Raw genomic sequence first — 26,122 nt, forward strand, 5'->3', positions numbered from 1 at the left:
CAAAATCATGTGCTTCATGATACAATGCACTGAGAAGGAGACATCACTTACATAATTTCCTTGCCAGGAATACATAACCTGTATGCAGTCAGGAGGAAACATCAGGCAAACCCATAACTGGCTAGTACCCTTCAAAACCTTCAAGATCATAAAAGACAAATAAGGACTGCAGAAATTTTTGAAACCAGAGGAGACAAGGGAGACAGGACAGTTAAATGTAACACATATCTTGGATTGGATCCTGGATCAGAAAAGAAGGACATTAGTGGAACACTTGGAAAACTGTGAACGAAATCTGTAGATTAATTAATAGTGTTATATCAATGTTTTTCCTGGTTTTGATAAATTGTACTATGGTTTTGTCAGACGTTAACTTTGGGAAAGCTGGATAAAGGGTATATGGGAACTTTGTTGCCATTTTAAAAAGAGTAATTTTTTTATTGTGGTAAAATATATAGAATATAAAAATTTTTTCATTTTAAAGTTTCATGTGTACAGTTTAGCAACTTTAAGTACATCTCCATTATTGAGCAGCCAACACTGCTATCGATATCCAGAACTCTTTTGATCCTACACATTCAACTCTACATTCATTAAATGATAACTTCCTATTCTCCCCTCCCCTCAGCCCCTGGCCACCGCCATTCTACCTTCTGTCTCTAAGAATATTACTACTCTGGGACCTCATATGAGTGGAATCATAAAATATTCATCCTTTTGTGACTGGATTATTTCACTCAGCTGAATATCTTCAAGGTTCGTCCATGTGAAGCACTGTCAAAACTCCCTTCCTTTTTAAGGTTGAATAATATTCCACTGTATGTATGTACCACATTTTGTTTATCTATTCACCAGACGATGGACCCTTGGGTTGCTTCCACCTCTTAGCTATTGTGAATTATGCTGCTATGAACATGGGTGAACCTGTGTGCAATTTTTGCCAACTTCTTCAGTCTAAAATGATTCCCAAATTGAAAGTTTTTAAAATGTAAAAATACTTTTAAAATTAAATTTGAATGCCCTTAAGAGGGCCATATATTTAAAAATCTCAAGCCGGAGGTTCCGCCACTTCCCTTTGTCACATACTGAAGTCACTTCACATGGTTATGTTAACTGAAGGCAGTTGAATGGCACCCCTGGCTTGGTCTAAGTGCCTCATTTCATAGAGAAAGACACTGTGGCTCAGGGAGGGGCAGGACTTGCCCAGTCAAGAGGGAGCTCTCAACGGAAATCCCTGGTCTCCTTGACTGTAACTCCAGACACTTCCCACCCACCGCTTCCTTTGCTGTCTCGCTCTATGTCCCGTCCCCCTTGATAATCCTGGCTATGAATCCAACAGATTGCAGGCTGGAATTCCTGACAAGGAGGAGTGCGACTCAGGGACAGCCAGGCTGGTGAGTGACCCTCTGGGGTGTACTTGGGACCCACGACCCAGGATTCTTTGATTAGGAGCACTGTCTTGGCTATGGAAGAAATGGAGTTAATTGGTCTCATAGAGCTGAAATTGGAAACTCAGGCAATAAACAGGTAAACTGACTGACCACAGAAGATTAACCTGCAGGCATTGGTTATTTTTCTGAGCCCTTTTTGCCTTTTGTCTTTGGAGTGTAGACCCCAAATCCACTGCCCTCTGAGCCTCTGAGAAGCAACTGTCTGGGGAGATCATGTGCAAAAGCACAAGCTCATCACGGGCAGGGAAAGACAGATGCCGTGTGCCTTACAGTAGTGCAAGGTGCCTGCTGCCCACACAGACCTCAGTGAAGAAATGCTTGTGCTTTCCTCTGTTTCTTAAGTAGAATGCTGATCTTCCAAATAGAAAAGACATATTGAAAGCAATCTTAGGTCCCCAAACCCTCACCTGTGTCCCAGTAAGAAACCTCTCATATATTTCAACACAGTATATTCTCAAATGTTTCCTTCATTTAAACACACACACACACACACACACACACACACACACATCCTTCTTTTCTTTTACACCATCACCTTTGTGTCTTAAGGCAAAATACACATGGTTCCAGAAAGAAGGAGAAAAACAGAAGTGAAAGAAGAATTCACAGCAAATTGTCAGCTTGAAGGTTCAGGCTGGGTGACAGTATAATAACGTTGCTAACTCAGACTTGCAGTTTTTAGAAATTCTCATTATGCCGCGAAATTTTATGGATCCCAGCAACGCTTCTCATTGCCTCTTTTCTGTCCCGCCTGCCTCCTTCTCCCACTGATAACCATGGCTCCAAGCTAAAGCTCCTCTCTGAACCCACACACTCGCTTTCCTCGTCAGCCAGGAACCCCAGGGAACTGGCCGCCGATTGTGAACAGATAATAAGGCGTGTTAAATCCTCTTGGAGCCCACTGCCCACCTTCCTTTAGACCAGAGTTCTTTCCCCTCAGGCAACCCCTGGACGCTGGTCTGTGAACATTGTCTCCACCCCAAATTTTGTGCTTCTATGCATTTGCTTGTTTCAGGAATGACCACTGCTTCTCACAGGTTCTCAGATGGGTCCAGAGCCCCCAAGCAGTTAGGACGCTTCCTTTAGTGGCTTTGTCCATTGCGTTGATTTTCATGATGCCCAGTCATGTTTATTTGGGAGTCTAGTTTGGTAGAACAATGGACTTCATTCCACATAGGAAGAAATGTATAATTTTATTTTCAAGGGGAGCTGCTGTCAAGAGGTTCAAGGAATAAAAACTGGGAAACAAAACAATACATCAAGGATAGAAAACTGGTTCAGCTGATAACTGCTGTCAATTTCATTTAGGGGTCCTGCATTTTACAGGGAGGGCTAGGCTCTGCATTTTACTGACATTTCCTGAGACCATTCTTAATTTCCCCGGATTGCATGCAATCTCTTACGGGTGGGGGACTGCACTTTGCAATAAGGATGAGGGAGAAAGGGAACTGGGTGGAGGGGGGTGGGATCCCAGGCTCTGCCCTACTGGTACTTATAGGCCAATGAGGAAACACACGGGAAAACTACATTGTGCAATTGACAGAAACGTATAATATTATAGAAAGAAAGAAGGATAGAAATAAGGAGATAGCAGCTGTGCATTAGACAAGAGAAGGTAAGGAAAGGGGAGACGGAGAGAGGAAGGGGGACCCTGAGAACTTCTGGGGGAGAGCCAGTGTCAGCTGGTGTGGTTGAGATAGCATTAAAAGGTTCCCACTCAGCCCAATCCTAACTTTAATCTGTGTGTGTGTGTGTGTGTGTGTGTGTGTGTGTGTGTGTGTGTGTGTGTGTGTGGAATACTAGCACGAAAGTCCAGTTATCTCTGGGGGGATGGGGGTGGGTAACACCCTAAGCCATGGTCAGCTAAATGCCTTACTGAGATTTGCTGACAGGATGGAGGTTCCTACGGCCAGAAAGGAAGAGAGAATTGAGAAAGGAAGGAGAGGGGCACCGAAGGCATAGTCCTGCCTATGTTACAACCATGCTTCAGCCTGAACAAGCTCTTGTTTACAGGTTCTCAATGCTCACCTGTACTGAGTTACATCTTAACCCCAACCAAAGTTCCTCCTCCTTAAAGTTTGGACCTAGGATCACACATCTCAGCTATTTGAATACTCTCACCTCTTTCTGTCTTGCTTTGAAAAAGGGTCTGGAGAGGGGCTTCCCTGGTGGCGCAGTGGTTGAGAGTCCACCTGCCGATGCAGGGGACGCGGGTTTGTGCCCCGGTCCGGGAAGATCCCACACGCCGCAGAGCAGCTGGGCCCGTGAGCCATGGCAGCTGAGCCTGCGCGTCCGGAGCCTGTGCTCCGCAACGGGAGAGGCCACAGCAGTGAGAGGCCCGTGTACCGCAAAAAAAAAAAAAAAAAAAAAAAAAAAAGGGTCTGGAGAATAACAGGGAAAGAACACCTCCTCTCCTGCACAAGACTCTTCCTTTCTCTTCTGCCTCCACAGGACCAACATTAATTGCCTCTGTTGTCAGGCTCTTAGGTGAGTCACAAAGAAGCTCAGAGAACATGATTAGTGACTGAGAGTTGGAGAGATAAGCAAACCCGTGGAGGTAGTCTGTGGCTCTGGTGGCTGAGGAGCCGCAGGGGTCCTCATTAAGGTTCTCTAGCCTTGGAGAAAGCCTCTCAGGCACTTGAGTTTCATTCCTGTATCACCACGATAATGTGTGCTACAAACCACCAAAAATCTTAGTAGCTCCAAACAGAAACCGATTATTTAGCTCACGATCTCCTGGGTCAACAATTTAAGCTCACTGAGTAGTTGTTCAAGTATTGACTTCATTAAAATTAAAAAATTCTGTGAAAGACAATATCAAGAGAATTTAGAAAACAAGTGACAGACTGGGAGAAAATATTTGCAAAATATTGACTTCATTAAAATTAAAAACTTCTGTGAAAGACAATATCAAGAGAATTTAGAAAACAAGTGACAGACTGGGAGAAAATATTTGCAAAATATTGACTTCATTAAAATTAAAAACTTCTGTGAAAGACAATATCAAGAGAATTTAGAAAACAAGTGAAAGACTGGGAGACAATATTTGCAAAGGATACATAAAGGATTGCTATCCAACACATACAAAGAACTTTTAAAATTCAACAATCAGAAAACAAAGAACCCAATTTAAGAAGGGGTCAAGGACCATAACAGATGCCTCGCCAATGAAGACATACAAGTGGCAAATAATCATATGAAGAGATACTCCACATTGTATGTCATGAGGAATTACAAATTAAAACCACAATGACACATCATTACACATCTATTAGAATGGCCCAAATCTGGAACGCTGACAACACGGAATGCTGGTGAGAAGGTGGAGCAACAGGAACTCTCATACATTGTTGGTGAGGATGCAGAACGGCACAGACGCTCTGGAAGACAGCTTGGCGGTTTCTAACAAAGCTAAACATACTATTACCATATAATTCAGCAATTGCACGTCTTGGTATTTATCCAAATGAGCTGAAAACTCATGTTCAGACAAAAACCTGCACACAGATGTTTATAGCAGCTTTGTTCATAACTGTCAGTATTTGGAAGCATCCAAGATGTCCTTCAGTAGATGAATGGGTAAATAAACTGTGGTACATCTAGATAATGGAATATTACTCAGTGCTGAAAAGAAACGAGCTATCAAACCACAAAAAGACATATTACTAAAGCAAAGGAAGCCAGTCAGAAAAGTCTCAATGAGTCCAACTATCTGAAATTCTTGAAAAGGCAAAACTGTGCAGAGAAAAATAAGATCAGTGTTTGCCAGGGGGTGCAGGTGGGGGCAGAGAAGAACAGGCAGAGCACAGAGAATTTGGGGGAAGTCAAGATATTTTGTATGATATTATCATGATAGATATATGTCATTAAACTCATGTCAAAACCTACAGAATTTACACTAAGAGTGAACCCTAAGGGAAACTATGAATTTGGGGCAATTATAATGTATCAATGTAGGTTCATCTTTGGTAAAAATGCACCATTCTGGTGAGTGATGTTGATAAAAGTAGACAGTATGCGTGTGTAGGAGCAGGGGTGTATGAGAAATCTCTGTACCTTCCTTAATTGTTGTCCACTTAAAGTGGCTTTTAAGAAATAGTCTTAAAAATAATATAGCCCATTTCAGCGGATTCCAATTGCTATAATTACCCCAACGGAGAGCAACGTGTTGGAAATGGAATATAGAGTATGTGGCTTTTATTGTTTTAATTTTTATTTATTATTTTTATTTACTTTGATCATTCTTTTATTTTTTGAAGGGGCCTAGATGGGCAGTGAATAAAATGGAGAGAAGGAGCTGGGCATTTTGAATATATCCAATGATTCTAAAACTATGAAAGGATATAATAATTGGAACTGTTCGATAGGAAGTCATTCCATTCTTAGCAGAGAGGCATACAGAGGCACAAAAAATATGCTATCTCATAAAAATCAATCAACAAGAAACAGGCCAAGACAATTTCATATTGAAGGCAAATAAGCCGCATTATTTAGGTGAGTAAAGTAAATATGATTTCACTAGAGGAGTGGAAGGCTTGACAGCTCCTTTGAACAGATGCCGCTCATACAGCAGAAGAGCCTAATTGTTTACTTGCACCTCCAGCTCCTCTGTCAACAGAAGGAGGCCTGTGGTGTGAGGACTCATTTCTTTGAGTAACCAGATGTGACAGAGAATCTTATTCAGCCTGAACTTCTCAGGGCATATTGTAAGGTTAGCCTGCTCTGAGGAGGTCCTTTGGGTATAGAACCAGAAACCAGTTGCTAAACAGAGTTTTCCACACCCCAGCACATAAAATAGGTAACTTGTAAGAGACTGGATGGAGCCATCAGATCAGGGGAAGTCTTCTAAACGGGTCTAGAGAAATATAATATGTTTTTTGTTGCACATAAATCTAAATACGTTACCTTTCTGTCTGTAAAACCCATCCCTTTCAATGTGCTCTATCTCTGCAGGGCTCAATAAAAACTTGTCAATAAAATATGACTGTATGGATGGATGTTCCTTTGGATTAGCTATTTGTAAGGGGGGAATTAGCTATCTGAGGGGAAGTGAGAGGGGAGAGTGGAAAATCCTTGACCCAGCACTCAGGACACCTGGCTCTAGGCCCACCTTGCCCATTTCTACGCTTCTCCTAGGTATTGTTCTCCATGGACAACACTCAACTCTCTTCTGTGATTCTAAGAGCTGCTCTTCCCTATGACCAGGAGCACAAAAATGCAGAACGGCTTGTGTTGTCCAGGGTTGTTTGTTTTTGTGGAATGGAGCTACTAGTCCACAGTGGGATTCAAACAATGATATACTCCCAAGAACCTACACAACTTATTTATATCAAGTCTAAAATGACAGTCAGACAATGAGATAGGTGAAGAATAGCTGACCCTCAGCCTCATTCACAAACAGTTCCTTTCTAACCTAAGGCAAAATTTCCATCTATTATCTCAGAAATGAAAATGTAAGAACATGCATTCTTCCTTTGGAATATCAGGGAGTAAGCTACTTATCAGGTGTGCTGGGATGACATTACTGTCCTGGCTTTTCTTTTTGGCTTCTAAGTTAGGGGGTTTGTTTTAGATTCATGTATCTGTGTGTCTGGGAGGAAGTAGTATGCATTTAGTGATTTTGTTCTTAGCTGGAATAAATTTCATGCACAGAATTGGCCACCTCTACCAGCCATCCACTGTGGCTTCAAAGACAATAATTAAGCTATTATTATCCCTGATGTCATCAGCCAGTGGCAATAGGATCAAAGGCATGATTCCCTAGTAGTAACATCTGTTAAAAGGGATGGTGATACCTGCTTCCAGGATATGAATGATTCCCTAGGACAAAGGAACAAGGCTGGGAGATCCAGGCTCCTCTACTTCACTACTAGCTCAACTTGTTTTTCTAGGGTTACCTATGGCCACTCTGCTATACTTTCCAAGTATCCTTCAATGTCTCCTTCTACTTATCCACAAGATCCACGTTCCTAACATGGTGTGGCTGACCCCTCATGAACCATCCTCAGTCCACGTTTTTGGTTTCATCTCCCAAAAATGTTGCCTAGTCAGGCAACACTAATTGTAATCCTTCTAAAATTCCGGTGCACTTTGTTTCATGTGCTGTACCATCCTCGATAAACCCCCTTTTATTTTAATTTGTTGAAATTATGAGCCTCAGTGCAAACTCACCTCCACGTGGCACTGCCTGCCTTGTGAAGGCTTCCCTTCTGCTTCACATGTCCTATATCACAGATCTCTCCCAAAGCATATTGCCAGTACTCATATAGAGCACTCCTACTTGTCTGTGATTTCTGTATCTTATCTAACCTGTGCCTCTGTGTAGCAGATGATGTTTTGATGGCCTTCCTGCATTCCTTTTACCTACCCTGGAGGTCCCCTGTACACAGTGCCTGTACATGCCACAGTCTTCATGCATCCCTCTGCCTGAGGGTGTTAGTCTGACTGTGGAAGCAGGCTTGGCCTGCTTGGGGCAAGCAGAAGTGCAAGGGATTTGATGCCCCTCAGGTGTAACCCTCAACCGGGGAAGAATGGGAGGTGGTGGCTACATTTCCTAGCTTCCTCGCCCTTGGATGGGATAACTCAGAAATGCTGTAACTCCCAGACTCTTCGGGAGGAGAAAGTTGCAGAAGTGGTCCTCGTTTGTTTATGTCTCTCCGTATCAACTCCTTAGGAGAGTTGCCTCCTGCACTGACTCTGAGCTTGGCCATATGGCTTGCATTGGCCAATGGGACTTAATAAATGTGACACAACCAAAGACTTGAAAAGGGTTTGCACACTGGAGCTGGATCGCTCCTTAATATCTGAAAACTTTCTTACTTGTCCCCAAGTCCGTGTCTCGGTGCCTGATATCATACTTGCTTATTGAATGTGTTAACTACGTGTTTATTGAATGAACAGCATATTCTTCTGCTTCTGCGCTTCCCCCGCTATGACGGTGCTCCTGTTACTTTGTTTGTCCATTGGTTTCAAACTTCCATAACTTTTCTTTGGTCCTTTCCTCCTTCCTAAGTTAATGGCCAGAGTGGCTTGTTTCGGGCTTCAACTTCTGGGTCCAAATTTGCTTCATGCCAAGCCTCATTGGAGACACACTCTCCAAGGTTCCCTTTGGCTTGATTCCGCACCCCACCCCATGTTGCTGCCCCTGGACTTTAAGAGATCCACAGTGGCTTGTTTCCCATCCTTCTCCCCCCATCTTAGGCTCTGCAAGCTCTCTCTTGGTCTCCCATTCCTGGTTGACACTCCCTAGAAACACAGTCAACAGGAACTGACTAGAATTGACTCTTTCATGCCAACTACCTTCTTATGTTTGAACTTCCATCATTTTTGAAGAGAACTGATAGCCTTTTGATGAAACATATTTTCCCCTCTTCACAGAAGTGAAGAACAAGCTAAGGGCAAGGAAAGATAGGATTTGTGGATCTCCTTGTTCTCCTCTGTCATTGGCTTCTGAATTTCTCATTAAGTCACAAAATTTTAGGCTATTAATGACAGTTAATAATCGAAGTCATTTAACACAGATACAAATTAGGATATTCTTATAACGTTTCCTCGCATGCGTGGTTTTCCTGATTGCAGTATCTCATAACACATCTGTCTGTCATTTAGTGAGCATCTGATGATCATGCTAAGCCTTTAGAATGTTTTCTAACCATTGATTTTGATATTTATGAAGTGCTTGCTAAAAGTACAGCACTGTGCTCGTCACTAAGGGGACAGTCAAAGAAATATAAAATTCTTATTCTATCTTTTATCAAGTGTTAATCCAATAGGTTTTTGTTTTTTGTTTTTTTGCTGCACCATGCAGCTTGCAGGATCTTAGTTCCCCGACCAGGGATTGATTGAACCCGGGCCCACTGCAGTGAAAGCCCGGAGTCCTAACCACTGGACTGCCAGGGAATTCCCCAGGAGGTTGTTGTTGGTGTGGAATCCCTGAACTTATAACTTTCCCAGTTTTGTTTGGGAAACTGGAATCTGTAAAAATTTTAGGGGTAAATTTGAGAAAAGCAGCCTAGGAGGACCTGAAATGAACTGGTAACCAACAGGTTGGTTTATATGGCTAATTGCTCATAGAAATCCCTCTCAATCTGGTTCTCTCTCTCTTCCAGCATGAAAGGCTGGTGCAGTGGTTCTGATGATGCAGCGTCTGAACCACCGTCAGGGAGCAACAGGGTTCCAATGCTCATTGCAAATAGTTGGGAACAGAAACATCATGTTTGATCTCCATTTCCTCATGTATAAAATTAAGGGTTAAACTAATGCCTTTCCAAGGTCTCTTCCTGCTCTGACAGGCTGTAACTCCATAATTTCAGTTACAATTTGTTAAAATTTAAATTAGTCTGGATAAATCAGTCAGAATAATCAGTCAAGTATGTCACAGTATTTTGGTGGGGTACCAATCTCCAAGTGGTCTGACAAGTGTTTAGAAACCATTATCATAAAAATCATTAAAACCACATAAATTTGTCACCATAATAATACTTTTCTTCTTGTCCTCCCTTTACCACTATATTTTTTGAAGGAACTGCCTACACTTGATACCTCTACTTCATCATACTTACTGCAGCCTTCACAATTTGGCTTCCTTCCTGTCACAGACACTATCACTTTCCTGCTCACATCCCTTTGGGCCTTAGCATTTAGTGTATGAAGAAAGCCTCTGGATCTATTTGTCTGAGAGTTTTCTCTGGCGGCCAAATTCTGCTCTGTTTGAGCATTTGCCAAGTCAAAATGCTGGAGAGTCAACGCCACCCAGGAAAAACTATCAATCATGAAACAATATCTGATTGCAATTGGCATATAAATACAGCAGTTCCCTCACCCCTCAGGCAGAATGACTCTCAGACGTGTTCTAAACCATCTCCCAGAGTTTCCTGGTAGGATTGAGCCCTGGTTACGCACAGTGACAACTTGTGCTGTAATACACCCTTAATTCCTGCCTTCCCTTCCCGGTCTCAATTCCCCACTCCCCTACCGGTATTTACTAGAATCATGCCTTGGATAAAAAACTTGCATTTAATCCTCGTCCCAGGGACTGCTCCTGGGGACCCAAACCGACATATTGTACTTCTCCTCTTCCCATGTGCTAAGGTGCCTCCTCCAATCACACCAATGGCTTCATCTCCAAAATCAGTGGCTACTGTTGCCCCATTCTTTCTTTCTTAATCCTCATCTCCATTCCTTTCACAGCCCTGCACTTTCTCAAGTAATCTTCCATATACCTAACTGTCCAAGTTCCATCTCCTCTTTCTCCCACCACGCCCAAACTTCTCCAAGATTTTGTGCTAGAACCTCTTCTCTTCGTTTTCTCTCCACACTCTCCCTTGGCAATGCTATTTAGCTATGGCATGACTAAGCTGCACGAGGATGGATGCTTGTGCATTTGACTTTCAGCTCCTTGACCACCTCCACCTCTTTTTGGCTTTGGTAACTCACCTCCATGGACCTCATCATTGTCTGGAAATGCTCAATTTTGGGAGTCTTGAGTTTCAACACCCTACTCACTAACCATAGCTTTCTCCCTTTCAACTCTCTCACTACTAATCCCAATTAACCTTCTCTTCTATTTTATGGATATTCCATTTTTTAAAACTCCATTTCCTTCTCTCCCTGCTTCCACCACCTCCACTTGAGTGCTATTGAAGAAAATGACTCAGTTGTTGCTGCTATAAATCCATGTTCTCCCACTTGGCCCCTCAATACCGGCCAGAAGTCATTACCGGTCCTTTGTCAGCGTCCTCTCCCACCCCCATTTGCAGAGCAAAAAATTTTATCTCTTTTGAAGCCCCCATCCCAGCACCACTTCCCTCACTCCAAGAATTGACCTTGCCTCCTACACCTTTGAAATAACTGTGACTCCCAAGTGGATATTCTCCTGATATCCTCCTCTGTGACCTAAAAACTGAACTTCATCTGCTCATTCTTCTCTCTTTTATCTCAAAGAGAGGAGAGTTCCTTTTTCATGTACAGGCTAATCCCTTCACTTTTCAATAAAACCCAGCTCATCAAGAGATGAATGAAAATGAAGAATTTGGGACTGAAGAAGTTCTGGTAAAAGGACTTGTGATGAAATTAGAATTTAAGAAAAACTAGGAGAAGAATTGGGTGTTTAGGGGAGTCAATGCCACATTTAAAGTTATAAATGAAGGGCCACTCTAGGATACTACAGTTTTCTTCATGTTCTTGTCAAATTTCTACAAGAAACTATCAGCATGTTGTAACACTCTTAAGTCTATTTTACTCTATATCAGAAAATTAACAGTTTGTGTCAATGTTTCACTTTCAACCTAAGAGTTTATTATTTTCAATTATTCTCATCAGAGGATATCAACATATCACAACATTATCCAAAAAGCCATGATCAAATGAGCTTTAGGGACAAAAACAATTTGTCAGTAGAGTTTACTGCAAAAGTTTATTGCTTTTTCTATATACCTCATGTAGAAGCCATCCATTAATATGCAATCATTACATTTAGGATAGAAGAGAGTTAACTCAGATGTAATTTCTTGATTCCCTAACCATTAGAGGATTTTAGCCACTGAATCATCTTTAGCTATAACAAATACATCTTAGTAGACAAAGTCAAGCTGTAACTCCTGTTTTTCAACTGCCCTGTGATTCTTTGAATATCAACTAATATATTCCAGAAATTTAGTATAGTGTTTCTTTTCAAAATGATGAATCTGAGCTCAAATGTAAAATAAAGCCACTGCTATAGTGGGGGGAAAGCATTTGAACTTCAGGTTTCACGTTTTATTTTTAAGCCTGACTTCTCTGAGCAGTTATAGCTGAATATATAACTATTGCAAATTTAACTATCAGCATTACTCTCTGATGTGCTATAACATTATGATGAGACCTTTTGAAATAGAAATTGATTTCTAGATAGTCATTCATTTGAGAAAAAGAGGTGTAATTTCCCCCCTTCTTTTGTATTTATCAAGTTTTAACTGCAGGCTTTATTTTCTCTGCTCAAAAAACTCATGTATTCTACTATTGATAATTTCTAAGTTGGGAATTTTAGGGAAACACAGGAGTCTGTCAGTCAGTGATTTGCTGGTTGTTAACTACTTCTGTTTCCTAGCTAAATTTCTGCCTATTAATAAATGGATATTACAGGGGTAGTTTCTTAAGACTAGTTCTTCAAGTACTTTCTCTCTGAGCTGACGGCTTAAATCATCATCTTGTGACCCAAGTGTCTTTATCAGTCAAGAAGCACAGAATGAGTATCTACTATGAGTAGGGCGTATTGGTTGCCAGTGCGAGCAACAGAGAATTGAATGGATTTTATATTCTTGCTGGAGAAGACAAGTCACAAAGACCTGAAAATTTGGTTGATGTTATGAGATGAAAATCTAAGAACTCTCATAAGCCTTTAGAAGATTATTGCTGTTGTGATTTGCCTTGGTTTGGTTGCAAAGTTTGGAGAGTCATTTCAACAGCTTGAGAAAAGGAACATTTATGGAGAATGTATTGGTTTAGGTAATACTGGTTGTTCTAAAGATAAACTCCCAAATCTCAATGCTTTAATGTAATAGTTTAATTTCTGCTTCACGTAAGGAATGAGAAATTCTAAGTCAGGAATCAGGGACCTGGGCTCCTTTCATGTTGTGACTCTGCCACCTTTAGCATTTGCTTCCAGAGTTACTGTTCTCAATCACATCAAGCCTCAGAATAGAAAAGAGTGTGGAAAATCAACCTACACGGAGTTTTTATGCATCAGGCATAGAAGAAAAGCACATCACTTCTGCTTACAATACATTGGCTGGAATTGTCATATGACCACACTTACCTGCAAAGCAGGCTGGGAAATGTGGTCTTTCTGTGGCTCGTGTAGAAGAGGAAATTAGTTTGGTGACTAGCTTTAAGCCTCTGTCACAGAGTTCTTTGGCTGGGAATTTGGGCTGGAAGTTATTAGAAACTCAGATGCAACATTTGCATCTCCCACAACCTGGATGGGCTTTCTCATGCCAACTAGACTCCATTCTCCATTCTGTAGCAACTAGTGGGTCACATTTCCTAAAGGAGCCAGTATGATTGGTTGAGATAATTACCATGGTCTGTAACAAATTGTAGACCACTGAATTATTTGGGCCAGGCCATCTCATGGACCATGGTTGACTCATGGATGGGTTGCCATTGGGTTGAGTGTCTATTCCTCGCTCAATCAGTTGTCACTCCTGAGAAAGTATAACCCACAACTGCTTTCTTGAGTAAAAAAAAAAAATGTGTCTAGGTCATCACCTTATTATTATTACTACTACCAATAATAGGGTTTTATTCTATGCACTCAGCACTGTGTCCAGAACCTTACATGCACTATATTATTGATTTTTCACAACCCCCATATTTTATTAACCATTTCAAATAAAATAAGCCTCTGAGGGATTTCATAACTTAGCCAAGTTTCTGGTGCTGTCTAATCAAAATCCTGTCATCTTTACCTTTTAACATCACTGTTCCTGGTTTCCTTCAGCCACAGAGGGGCTTTGGGCATGGCGAGTGCTGTGACAGATATGACTGGTGACTGGTCCAAGGGAAAGGAACAGATTATATGCAATAGAAGTTCCAAAGAGATACAAAACAACCAGAGAAGGCATGAGGGATGAACTTGGACTTGACCTAAGGCATAATGTATTAAGTTGGGATCCAAAAGGAATTCATGGCAGTCATGTTGGAGAAATGGGCTCTTTCCCTTTAGCTATCATGATAGTAGATCTTGTAGTTCCAGAAAAACTGTCCCTTAAGGGTTTTTAAGATAGGAATCCTTTCAGAAATACTTAGGATCAAATCTTTTTCCTGTTATTTCTGCCTTCATCCCCCAAACTATGTTAAGAGGACGGGGGAATATGGTTAGAGAATTCTTTTGACTGACAATTGATTGTATGTGGAAGTGAAAGTAAAATTATATAATATGGATTCAATATTGTTGGGACATTAAAACACCATTAAAAGAGTGAGAATACATATTCAAAATACATATATCTGACAAAAGATTCCTATCCATAATAGGTAAAGAGCTCCTACAAACCTAAAGCTAAAAGCTACCCAAGTGAACAAGAGGGGGACTTATGGAATGCTGATAACATTTTATCTCTTGATTTAGGTGCTGGTTACACATGTGTGCCCAGTTCATGAAAATTTATCAAGTTATGCTCTTTCCTAAATTATATTATACTTCAATAAAATTAAAATGACCAGAAGTTTATTCTTTCATTACATAACAGCACAATTATTAGATTTTAAAAATTTTTTAACAATTATACATATAAAAGCTGTCACATGACTTTACTTGTGTAATCATCCTAGCCTCAGTTCTACATGGATAAAAAATAAAACATATTATAGTAAAAGAAAAAACTTAATTGTCAGTTGTTTGGATTTCTACCTTAATTCTCACATGATTTTTGGCCAACCCTCAATGCATTAATAAATAATTTTCATTTTCTTTTTCAAAGGAATTAAAATTAGTAGTGTATTGAGAATTTTAAGGCAATCTTTAGAATAACGTCTTTGTCATTATTGCAAACTCACTCGTTCTCCTAGACATATGCACCTTCTCTGGTGAACTTACATCTTTGGGCCACATCATGATAAAATAGAAAATTTTAGTCTCAACACACCTTTCTGAGGGTAAAGTTATAGGTATTTTTATTCCTTTTGAGAGAGGAAATATAATTGTTTGCTTATGGTCTTGTAAGAGTTAGGCAAAATAGTCAAAAAATATTCATTGAGTACCTTATATATAGGACACTGTGCTAAATATAGAGGTTATAAAAAGACATAATATATTATCTCTTGGGAGATTACAACTTATCTGAAGAAGTGTATACTCGTACACATTAGTTAACAACATAAGTTAATACCAAATAAGTGTTAAATATATTGTAGAAAAAAGAAATAAAGGAAAGGAAAAATATCTGAACTCTAAAATGGTGCCCAAAAGGCAATGTTCTTGGCAGTCAGGGAAGGCTTCCTGGAGGCAGCATGATAGAAAAACAAAATTATTTTGGCTTTAAATCTGAGTTTTTTTCACTTTCCAGATATAAGCAGTTACGTTTAACCTCTTAGAGCTTTAAGATTTTCATCTGAGAATTAGAGCTGATGCCAATAATTTCTACCTCACAGAGTCATGAGGTTAGATAACTTTGTAAAATAGTAGGTCCCTCCCTTCTTTCATATGAATAAATAATTACTGAGAATCTTTGCTGTCTGACACTGAGCATCTGGAAGGATGGGGCGGTAGGGGGTTGGGAGGTATCCTAGGTGTTAGAAAGAGGAAGGAGAAGGAGGTATTGGGGGTTTTAAATGAAAAATGAATAAGAAATACTGACAAAAGTACAGTATAGCATGACAAAAAGAAGACGGGACAGTGTTTGGGAGACCTGGAGGAATAAATAAAACTAAGGAAGTTTTCTTACAGCCTGGCAATAATATGCTGGCTCTGGTGAGGAAACGAGAAATATAGAAGATCCCATCCCTGAATGTTTAACTTTTAAGTGGGTAGACAATGCTTACACCCGTATTTACTTACATATATGAACTGACTAGAGGACAAGTAATGAAATGTCCTAGCTTATGTCATGTAGTCTTTGCTTCTTTATCCCACAGGGATTTGGAGAAGGGAAAGCTCATGGCATCAGGGAAAGTTTGGAGCTCAGTCTTGGGGGATGAGTGGACATGGATCCAAAGGAGGAAAAGAGGGTTTATTCCAGACAAGTGTAGCTTCGTGCAACAATTCATCAGAAGTATCTTGCCATAGACTGATTTTTACTTAAATAGATATCAGAGCAAAAATCATTTGGATAAGAGCGCTTCTGAGAGGTCATGGACAGGTAACTAGGAGATGGAAAGGTAAAAAGCCCATTTCTCCTGGATGGGAACTGCCGGTTTGAGACTGTAATGCAAAACCAGTGGGCTCCTCTCCAAGAAAAGATGGGAAAGAGGCTTAGGTATCTGATTTCACCCCAAAGTATGAGTTCCCTGAGATTTTAAGGTAAGTGTATTGAGAGGATTCAGATTCATTTATGATGAGATTGTCTCTACACCTCCTTGCTCAAGTTCCATCACCAAAACTGTAAATCCTTTATTAGGCTGTTCACCTCTATACAAAAAAGAAGTAAGCTTCTTGGAGCATATATGCTAAGCCATTATCAGTCTCAGCTACACCTAGATTTGGTTACATCTCTAAGATCAAATGTTAAGGGCATATTTTCAATAGGGGAAGTAAAAGAGGATAGTGATGTCTGCCCACCCCATGGAAAGGGCCCTGGTATGGGTAGAGAGTAACAGGTATTTCTGCATCAACCGCAGCCCTTTCACAGAGCTTTTGTTTTGGTTTTGTTTTTTTAAGAGCCTTTTTAAAGAACCTGATGCCACATCCCTTTCCAGCATACCCTAAAGGCCAACGTACCCTGCAGAGCACTTAGCTCGCTGTGGCATGTACTAAGGGGGTGAGAGCATAAGTTCATCTCTGAAAGATCTGGGCTTAAATTCTTGGCTGTTTTCATCTTGGGCCTTTATCTGAGCCAATTTCCTTATCAGAACCATAGGCTTAATAATAATCGTAGCTTCCTCAGAGTTGTTGAGAGTATTAAAGAAAAGTATTAAAGTAAGGACTCCATCACATAAAGGTGCCCTATAACTGTCAGCTAATAATAATCACCACTATATTTATGGCGCCTGGGTCCTGGATCTTGCCAAGTTTGGGGCAGGGGTAAGGGTGGGAAGGAAGGAGGGTCTCCTTATTTATTGTATTGGCGGCACTCTGTAAACAGCCCCCAGGCCCTGGGCTAGAGCGGCGGCGGGCTGCACCCTCAGCTGGCGTCTCCTCTCCCGTGCTCCACCCACACTTCCCGGGAGCAACAAGTCCCTCTGCGGGACCCGCCCGCGCGCCACAGGCAGACCCGGCGCCGCCTCCCAGACCTCTGTCAAACTCACTGTCAAACCCATTTGGGGTCAAAATCGCGGTGGCCAACGCCCTACGGACGCGGGAGAACCCGCAGCAGGTGAAGGAGGCTTGCAGCGGCTAGGAGGGAGGCTGGAGACGTGGGAAGTCCGGACCGAAGGGACTGAGTCCCAGTTCGCGCTGCCCTTGCGAGGCAAGAGCAGCACCGAAGCACCCACAGCTCAACTCTAGCTTCTCTCCTGGGATCAGGAGGGAGGAAACGGGACCCGGAATCCCACAGACCTCCACCCGGTCAGCGCTCTGGTCGACAGATCGCATCCCTCCGTCCCGCAGGTTCAGATCGCCCCGGTCTCTCCTTGCACCCTCACTCCACCGCACCCTTCGCCAGGTCCCCTAAGGACACTTGAGATCCCTGGCGAGATATTTCGCAGGAAGCAGGTAGGTCAGCCACGACCCCCATCCAGTGATCTCCACTCCCTTCCCTCCCAGACTGGGTACCCTGGCGTCTCCAAAGGAGTCCCGAGGCATCCGAGGCTGGGAACATCTTCCAGCTGCCCAAACGGTTGAACTCTGACAACTTCTTGGAATGGGGATCCCCGCTTTCTTGTGGGAAAGCCAAGCCGGCCGCCCACATACCAAGAGAGCCACCCCGAGTTCTCCGTAAGGAACTCCCCTCAAAATCTACCTCTCCAGCGTCTACAGCTGCGAGTTGAGAACTAGAGAGCTGAGTACGCTTCGGGGTGGGCGGGCGTGGGCGTGGGCGGGGGCGGGGGAAGTTCAGCGCCGATTTTGGAAAGAAAAACCAGTTCTGTCTCCAAGTCTCCTGGAGCCAGGGAGCTGCCTTCCCTGGAAGAGAGCCGGGACAGGAGTCAGGGAGGGAAGTCCTCCTGGCGCCGGGTTCGAAAAGCGCGGAGACGAATCACAGTGTCCAAGCTTCCAGCTTTGTGCGTCGGAAACTACCCGTTCTCCGGGAGGCAGGGGCGGGGGATACATCCCTGACGAGTCTGCCAACGCCAAGACCTGCTGTTCAGCACTTCGTACCTCATCCCCAGGCAGCCTTGAGAAGTTGGTAGCTCGGACAGCAGCCCGGGCGCACCGCATTGTTTGAAAGGTGTTATCCTGTTTTCGCCACCAAGTCAAAGAGCAATAAATTGTTTTTATGACCTTACGAGTACAATTTGAAGGGCATTTTAATTACATAACCCGTGAAAGATCACCGGAGGCAACGTTGTGTTAAGGAGCCGATGGCAGAATATCTGCATCGCACAAGAAAGAGAGAAAACTTGCAAATCTGCAATGAGATTGCGCAGGGCTGCCCCCGTTTTGAAACAACATGCGAAATGCAAGAGAGGTCTTACCTTTCGGACTCCAAAACCGTGTTCTGCTGCAACTTGGCGAGCTTCTTCCTCTCCTCCTTTATGCAACTCCACAAGAAAATGATTCGTGAAGACCGGTCTCTCGGCAGATGCAAAAACCATGACACAGAAGAGGAGCCCGGCGGCCGCCTTCCACTGGAAGACACAGCCACCTTTCATCTTTCTTTGGGAGTGAAAAGTGGTGTTAGAAGGCGCGCAGGCTGGCGGAGCAGTGGTCCCGCAAGGAAGGTGCAAATAAAAAAAAAAAATATATATATATATATATATATATATAGTTTTTGTTGTTGCTTGTTTTAAAAAAATCTTTGTGTAGAGAAAAACACTGATTAGGGGTTTGGAAAGGAGCAAATCAGTGTGTGTTCTCTAGCATCTGGCTGGCGGGGAAGCCGTGTAGTCAGGCAGCCCCGCTTGCTCGCAGAGGTGCTAATGTGGAGAGCTGTGTGTATCTCAGAGAAAGAGCGAGTGTATCTGTGCCTGATGCTAAATCTGCATTTTCAGCTCCTCCTCAGCTCCAATTCCACTGGGGCGGGAGGAAGGCTCCAGCCTGGGTGACGTGCGCCCGCCGGCAGCCAATGAGGGCTGCAGAAGCGGCGGGTCCCGCCCTGGGCCGCCCCGGGCCCGCCCCTGCCCGCCCCCGGCCGGGCAGGTCCGCCTCCGCCGGCGGGGGGCGCCGCGCGGCGAGCCCGCGCCCCCGCCCCTTTCAGCACCCTGGAGAGCGCCTCCACCTCCACCCAGGCCCGCGCGCTCCCAGGAAAATCCCCCCAGCTGTAATCTGGTCGGCGGCGCCGGAGTGATGTCATTGTTTGTGGAATCTGCAGGGCTCTGGAAAGGGAATTACGGTGTGTGCCGCTCTCTGAGGCCCCGAGGGGAGCTGGGGCACCGGCCTCTCCCGGTTCTTCTTCCCTGTTTATTTTCTGCTGCAAAACAACTCTCTCTCTCTCTATCTTTCTCTCTCTCTCTCTCTCTCTCTCTCTCACGCGCACACACACACACACACACACACACACACACAAGCACTCAAGGCATACTTGCTTCCCCTTCTCTCAATAACAAAGCAAACATCAACCCTCCTCCCGCCACTTTGGGCAAATCCCAGGGCAGGGCTGCTCCCCTTCCTGGCAGGGGAGGGGGGCGTTGGGGAGAGTAGCCTTCTTGGGGTGACTTATGGGGGCGAGAGTGCAGAAGCGAGCTATTTTTTAATTATTTTGTAGGCTCCAGGCGAGTCTGGAACTAAACAACTGAGAAGCCTGGCAGGAGATCAGGCTCGCCCCCATCAGTAAGTGTGAAGAGATGAGACCCCTCCAGAAGTCTGGGTTGCTCCGCTGAGACTGCCTTCAAGAAAGCCGCGGCCGGGATCGCCATGCCTCGAGGTGCACTCCCAGACTTGAGGACGCTGCGCAAGGACAGCCAGGCTGCGCTTTGGGAAAGGCGCAGCCACAGATCCCAGGCACTGGGCCGAGGCTGGTTGAGCGTCCTCGACCGGGGCGAATTCAGGCCAAGTGGCAAAGGGTCAACTAAGTTATCCAGTTAAGAAACATGCACTCACAGTCTAGGAACTGCTTACTACTGACTTCTTCTTGCCCTAGTGAGAGGAAGCAGGGAGGCGATGTCTGCAACAAAATGAGAGCGATTGTCTTAAAGCAACTCAAACAGTGTTGAGTTACAGAGTATGTACACTGATCTTGACTTTGTAGGCTCGATCTTGACTGTGTAGCTCCAAAGTCCAAAATCCTGCCTCACTTGGATAAGAGGTAAGAGATTTTTTTGCCTAGAGGCTTAAGTGTATGCAATACATCCAGAGAGAGAAGGAGAGGGAGGGAGGAGCAAGGTGGAGAGAAAGAGAGATAGATTATAACATTGACACATTACATATGTGTGTGTTTCAGACTTCCTCCTTTTCACTTTAGCATGAAGTTAGAATCTACACAAGAAAAACACTAATGGTAGAAATGAATACACAATGCCATGGGACACACTGTCTTTGAAACAGAGCTCATTGTTGACAGAGCTGGCTTCCCGAAAGCCCTTTCAAGCATTGCCAAGTAAAAATGTAGGGATTACTGAAGACTTTGATACAAGCACAAGAAATCTGTATGCAGTTATTATTATCATTTGTATTATTATTACTTGAATTTCTTTAAGAAAAGCTAAGTGAGATGCTGAGAAAGTGCTAGGACACAGGCTAAAGATGAAAGGGGCCAGAGTAGAAACAAAGTTTCTGGAAAAGTATTAATAAAAGGGAACTGAGCTACTCTAGTTTCCTCAGTTCTTTACTGCTCAGAAGCTCATTTCTGCCAAGATTAAAAAAAAAAAATCACCCTATCTTACTCTACTGCTTACCCCTTAGAGTCCATCTATTTGATTCTAACACAAGGTTTTCTTACTCAGAGACCTTCAACTCTTCCTTTCTCTTACTTCCTTATATTTTACCCATATTTTGAATCAAAGTACTAGGCTGGTATGAAGAAATACCAAGTGGTTCTTCCTGCCCTGTATTGTCATTTGAGAAAAATGGCACCAAATGTGAAAATTACATTCAATGGATTCACAATCATGGAGAGCATTTCAAAAGCAGCAACAGAGATAAAAATCTAAGCCTTTAGAAAAATAGATCTGAAGAGCATCAAATAAGTCAATTTAGAAGATTATGGGTGTTGGGAAATAGTGCTGCTAATGTAGCTAACTCTTTCTGAAAATGAACACGAAATTACCATCTATTCAGAGATATTTATTAATTTTTTCCTGAAACCACAGAGCAATACTTCATTTCCTAAATAAATTCCACAGATGAAATGCTAGTAAATGTTGAATCTTATGTATCTGCATTTTAAATAATTAAAACCATGTAAAATTGGATACAAGCTAAATAAAGCCTGGATTGCTGATTAAAATAAGCCATTTTTAGTGGTTTACATAGAACACAGCTCATCGTAATATTGTCAGAACAGCATAGCAAATGAAAATAGAAAATTTTTGTGATGCAAATGCTAAATTTCTAATGCATAACAATGTAGTAAGCAAGTGGAGGAAATGTATTGATATTATTTGAAATACAAATATACATCCATGTGTTTTATATAACTATTTCTAGCTCATTTTTTTGATTAACAATAGTAACTTTGGTGTAAGCAGGTGAACCGGAGAGTGAATGGCAGCAGAATATTTCACGGACTGAAATGGAATCCAGTTGACAGGAACTCTATTGTACCCTCTGCTGTCACTGGCTACGCCACTGGGGTCAAACCATTGCATCTCTCAAAGCCTCTATCTCCTTATCTATAAAAGGATACAGTTGAATTAGATAACTTCCAGGTCTGAAAGCCTACAATTTCAAAGAGATGTCAAAGTACAGACTGTGATGTAGAAAGCGTCACAAATAGCTTGAGGAATGTTGAGGATAATCATACTTTCTTAGGTAACATTATGGTGACCAATAGCTCTATTTATTTTTATATAACCTCTCTCAAGGAGTCTTGTGTTTACTAATTTTGTAAATTTGAGGAAAGAGTAACTGATACAAACTGGCTGACACTCAGATTCAGACATGAAAACCATTAGTACTGAGGTTCTTACTATTTAAGATACTGTTGTATATGTAGAGAAAGCATGGGTATTTGGTTCTGGTTCATATGTGGCACATACCCCTACAGTTTCTTTGAAGACATTGTCCTGAAAAGACCAGAATATTCCCACTTTATGGCCTCATAACTGTAAATCAGTAGGCTTATGTGTAATTAAAAGAGGCAAAATCACCCAAAGTAGGATTGGGATCCTCCCATTCAGATGTATTTCTGGGGAGAATTTTGAGCCCAGGGAGCTTCAGGTGAAGGGAAACCCATCACTGCGGAGGAGAGAGAAAGGTAGAAGCAATCTGAGGAGAGGTTGCTGGACCTTTGAATATTCTTTGGACCATTAGGAAAAAGATCTTATGTTTCTATTCATTTCTCTTCAGTTGGATGGGTGTGTAATCAAATTGGGTGAGATGAAGGGGAATAAGGTATGAACAACAGGATGTACAGTTTAAAATACAGCCTTGTTAAAAATCAGGTTGGGCTTTTCCATTTCTGTTGAGTTCATTCTGAGCATTTTAAGTGCAGTAATAATAATTTCTTTGGGTGCCACAACTCTCTACAATCATAGTGTATTACCAAACTTTTCAGGTAGATTCCTCCTAATGGCACTGCCCTGCTTCTCCTCTCCACCCTAGTCCATATTTGGGCTTTCTGAAGTACTATGATTTATCACCTTATAGGTTTCTACCAAATTTTGAACTCAATACTGATCAAGTTTTTAAAAGTTTTCTCCAGATAATTCTTATTTTCCAAGATGTCACTTCACTTCCCTGTAGTATTTATTGACATTCTCATATTTGCTGTAACTTAAAATTTAGGTGCTCAAAATTTTTTATTTCCTTGGCATACACTCACTCCTTTTAAATCACTGGGACTCACTTGGTCCTACCTCCCATTCCTATAGCTTTTACCAACTTATACCATTTCCTTAAATGACCTATCTCTGTTGACTCTATCTCAGCTGACTTTTGTTATCTAAGCTGTCAAATTAATATAGTTCGGAGGACTCATGGGGCTTTACTGAGAGTTTTATTATCAACAAGGCATTAAATCTAGAATGCCTTGGGTTGTATTCATTTTATAACTTCATCAACGAGCCATCAAATTTATTCAGACTAATCAACTCTTCATAAACAGAAGCTACTCATTGCTTCCTTATTTTTCAGGACAGTAAAAAATTATTTTTTGTGCTAATTTAGGTTCTACTATTTTGCTAGGATTTGAAGAAGCTAAACAATGAGGACCGAGGGCCCTTTTAATCTTCTTTTGAAAATTAGGAACACATTACTATTCACTACCTTTAGATTCCTCTTTAGGTCTACAGGACTACAAAATAATGTTTTCTCACTTGGAAAATTAATTAGTTATTTCTCAGGCTTATTGGAAGATTGCTTATTGTCTGTAGAAAGTGATTACCTATTCATGAATTCTCTACCTTGTGTTATTTCCTTTTCTGTTTCATGGTCTTTTAAAAAATACAGCAAATCTCCCTCAATTCATTTTTTTTCAATGATTATGGAAATTATCTTTAACAGGGAGATTTTTTTGAGCTCTTCAAACTACCTTTAACATAGAAATAATTCAGAGAGAACAAAGTACATGGCTTGTTAGCAAATATAAACTAGAATTTGAAAAAATAAAAATTTTATACGTAAAATAATAGTTCAAACATTAAAAATGTATATACTAATTTTTTAAGGTTAATTCTGCCATTGCAAAAAACATCTGATTCGAGGAAAGTCCTTACTTAGACCTAAATTCTTTCGTTAATTATACAACCTTTAGTATTGGTTTGGATGACCTCATCTAAGTGGAGAAATTGATGTATGATGTTATTTAACATGCTGGAAGAACATCTATAAAGTTATGGCTGTTCTCTCGGGTATCCCACTTTCTATTTCTTCTAAAAATATTCTAAAATTTCACGGTTTTGGAAACATGGCCTAGTCTATTTTTAGGAAACTTCATCATATATCCATTTTATCTTCTTATGATACTAAAGAGAGTGAACCAAAAAGTACACCTTAGAAACATATTTCTAGAACGAGCTACTCAAAACCGTACTTAGTGGCTTTATTTATTTACTTATGACTTCATTGGGTCTTCGCTGCTGCACACAGGCTTTCTCTAGTTGCGGCGAGTGGGGGCTACTCTTCATTGCGGTGCGCGGGCTTGTCATTGCGGTGGCTTTTCTTGTGGAACACGGGCTCTAAGGTGTGCGGTCTCAGTAGTTGTGGCTCATGGGCTCTAGAGAGCAGGCTCAGTAGTTGTGGAGCACGGGCTTAGTTGCTCTGCAGCATGTGGGATCTTCTTGGACCAGGGCTCAAACTCGTGTCCTCTGCATTGGCAGGCGGATTCTTAACCAGTGTGCCACCAGGGAAGTCCCTACTTAGTGGCTTTTACAGAATTATTTTCTCTTTTAAAATTCTACAATCAGGAGATTATAATTCATATAGGACCTAATCACAGTACTCGTAATGTCTAATAACACCCTCTATGATGTATCAACTTATGCTAGTGGCATCTGGTTCACAAACATTTTTTGTATGGATCACAATGTTAAAAAAAATAGTCACCATCCTTTAAAATGGATCATTTCCCATAAAAAATCCAAGATGTGGCTTCCTTTGGAATAATTAAAGATTTGGCAATATGGTCACAATTAGCTAGAGTTAGTAGTTACCATCACCCACCCCCAAATGTAGTAGGGCCTGAGCCGCCCAGTTTGCTGGAATTCTCACCCAGCTTTCTGATTCATGTGTTTTACATTCCTGACTTGGATCATAAAGTCATCTGAGTTTGTGACTTCTGGTTTAAACAGTCTATGAGGTCTCAATTACTTTTGCTAGAAAGATTTTTATAATGCCTTTAATGGGACACATTCAAATAACATGGAAATAAGAATGTATCCTTTAAAACAACTATCATCATAGATGTAAGAAAATCTAACAAATTATACTCAGATTTCCAGACTACAGACTTTCACGGAAATGGAAGCAGTCTTGGCCAAAGGCACTCTTCATCCACATTAGATAACACAGAGTAGACATATTGGGATTTCCTCCCTTCTCTTGTAGTGAAAACCTTTGCAAATGTCTAATATGGTTAGTTTTTCTTATATTCTACATTCTGCTATAGAATGGTTCTTAGAGGAATGCCAGAGGAAGACAGAATCGGGGTTGCCAATGTGAGAAGAGTGAGATATTGAAGTAGAGTATGAATTATTAGTCTATAAATACTGAAGGGAGGGTAGTAGAGAGGCTTTGTGGGAGGATCACGAAGCTGGAAGTAAAGATTCCTTTGTTTAATGCTCGTTCTTTGTCATTTTAGCTATGTGACCTGAGGTAAGTGGCCTCATCTTCTAAGCTTCAATGTAAATTGGGTGTAGTATTTGCTTAGACTGATTGTGCCTAAGATTCTGTTTAAGGTTAATTTTCAATAATAATATTCTAGACCAAGCACTTATTTCTCTTGTGCCTGTCATATCTCTTAAGATCTACTGGCTGCATGAGCTATGCTATGGTACATGAAGCACAGCAATGTGGTTATACAAAGTATAGCAGTCCAGTATTGCCACTATAATGCTGTGTAACAAATCACCCTAAACTTAATGGCTTAGAGCAAGTGTTTTATTCTTATGTTACAGTTGCCTGTGGTTTGGCTGATCTAGGCTGGGCTTGGCTGAGTGGCTTTACTTCAAGCTGCAGGTTGGCTCAGCTTGGCTCTAACCCATGAATTTGGTTTAGATCTTCTCCATGTGTATTTTTTTCTGAAGCCCAGGTTGAAATGGCGCTGGTCACCTGAGCCATGCTC

At 41.8% G+C, this 26,122-nt stretch overlaps 1 protein-coding gene across 2 annotated transcripts in view; it reads right to left on the reverse strand.

Annotated features, from left to right (window-relative positions):
* The window catches only part of PCSK2 (proprotein convertase subtilisin/kexin type 2), a 213,885-nt gene extending 194,989 nt beyond the window's left edge, over nt 1–18,896 (reverse strand). For both annotated transcript variants that reach the window (XM_060123339.1, XM_060123338.1), the window contains exon 1: nt 18,720–18,896. In XM_060123339.1, the coding sequence (XP_059979322.1) occupies nt 18,720–18,896 (177 nt within the window). The remainder of the gene's footprint in view (nt 1–18,719) is intronic.
* Nucleotides 18,897–26,122: the final 7,226 nt, after the last annotated feature.

This window comes from Lagenorhynchus albirostris, chromosome 15, assembly GCF_949774975.1.
Source record: "Lagenorhynchus albirostris chromosome 15, mLagAlb1.1, whole genome shotgun sequence".
Taxonomy (NCBI): domain Eukaryota; kingdom Metazoa; phylum Chordata; class Mammalia; order Artiodactyla; family Delphinidae; genus Lagenorhynchus; species Lagenorhynchus albirostris.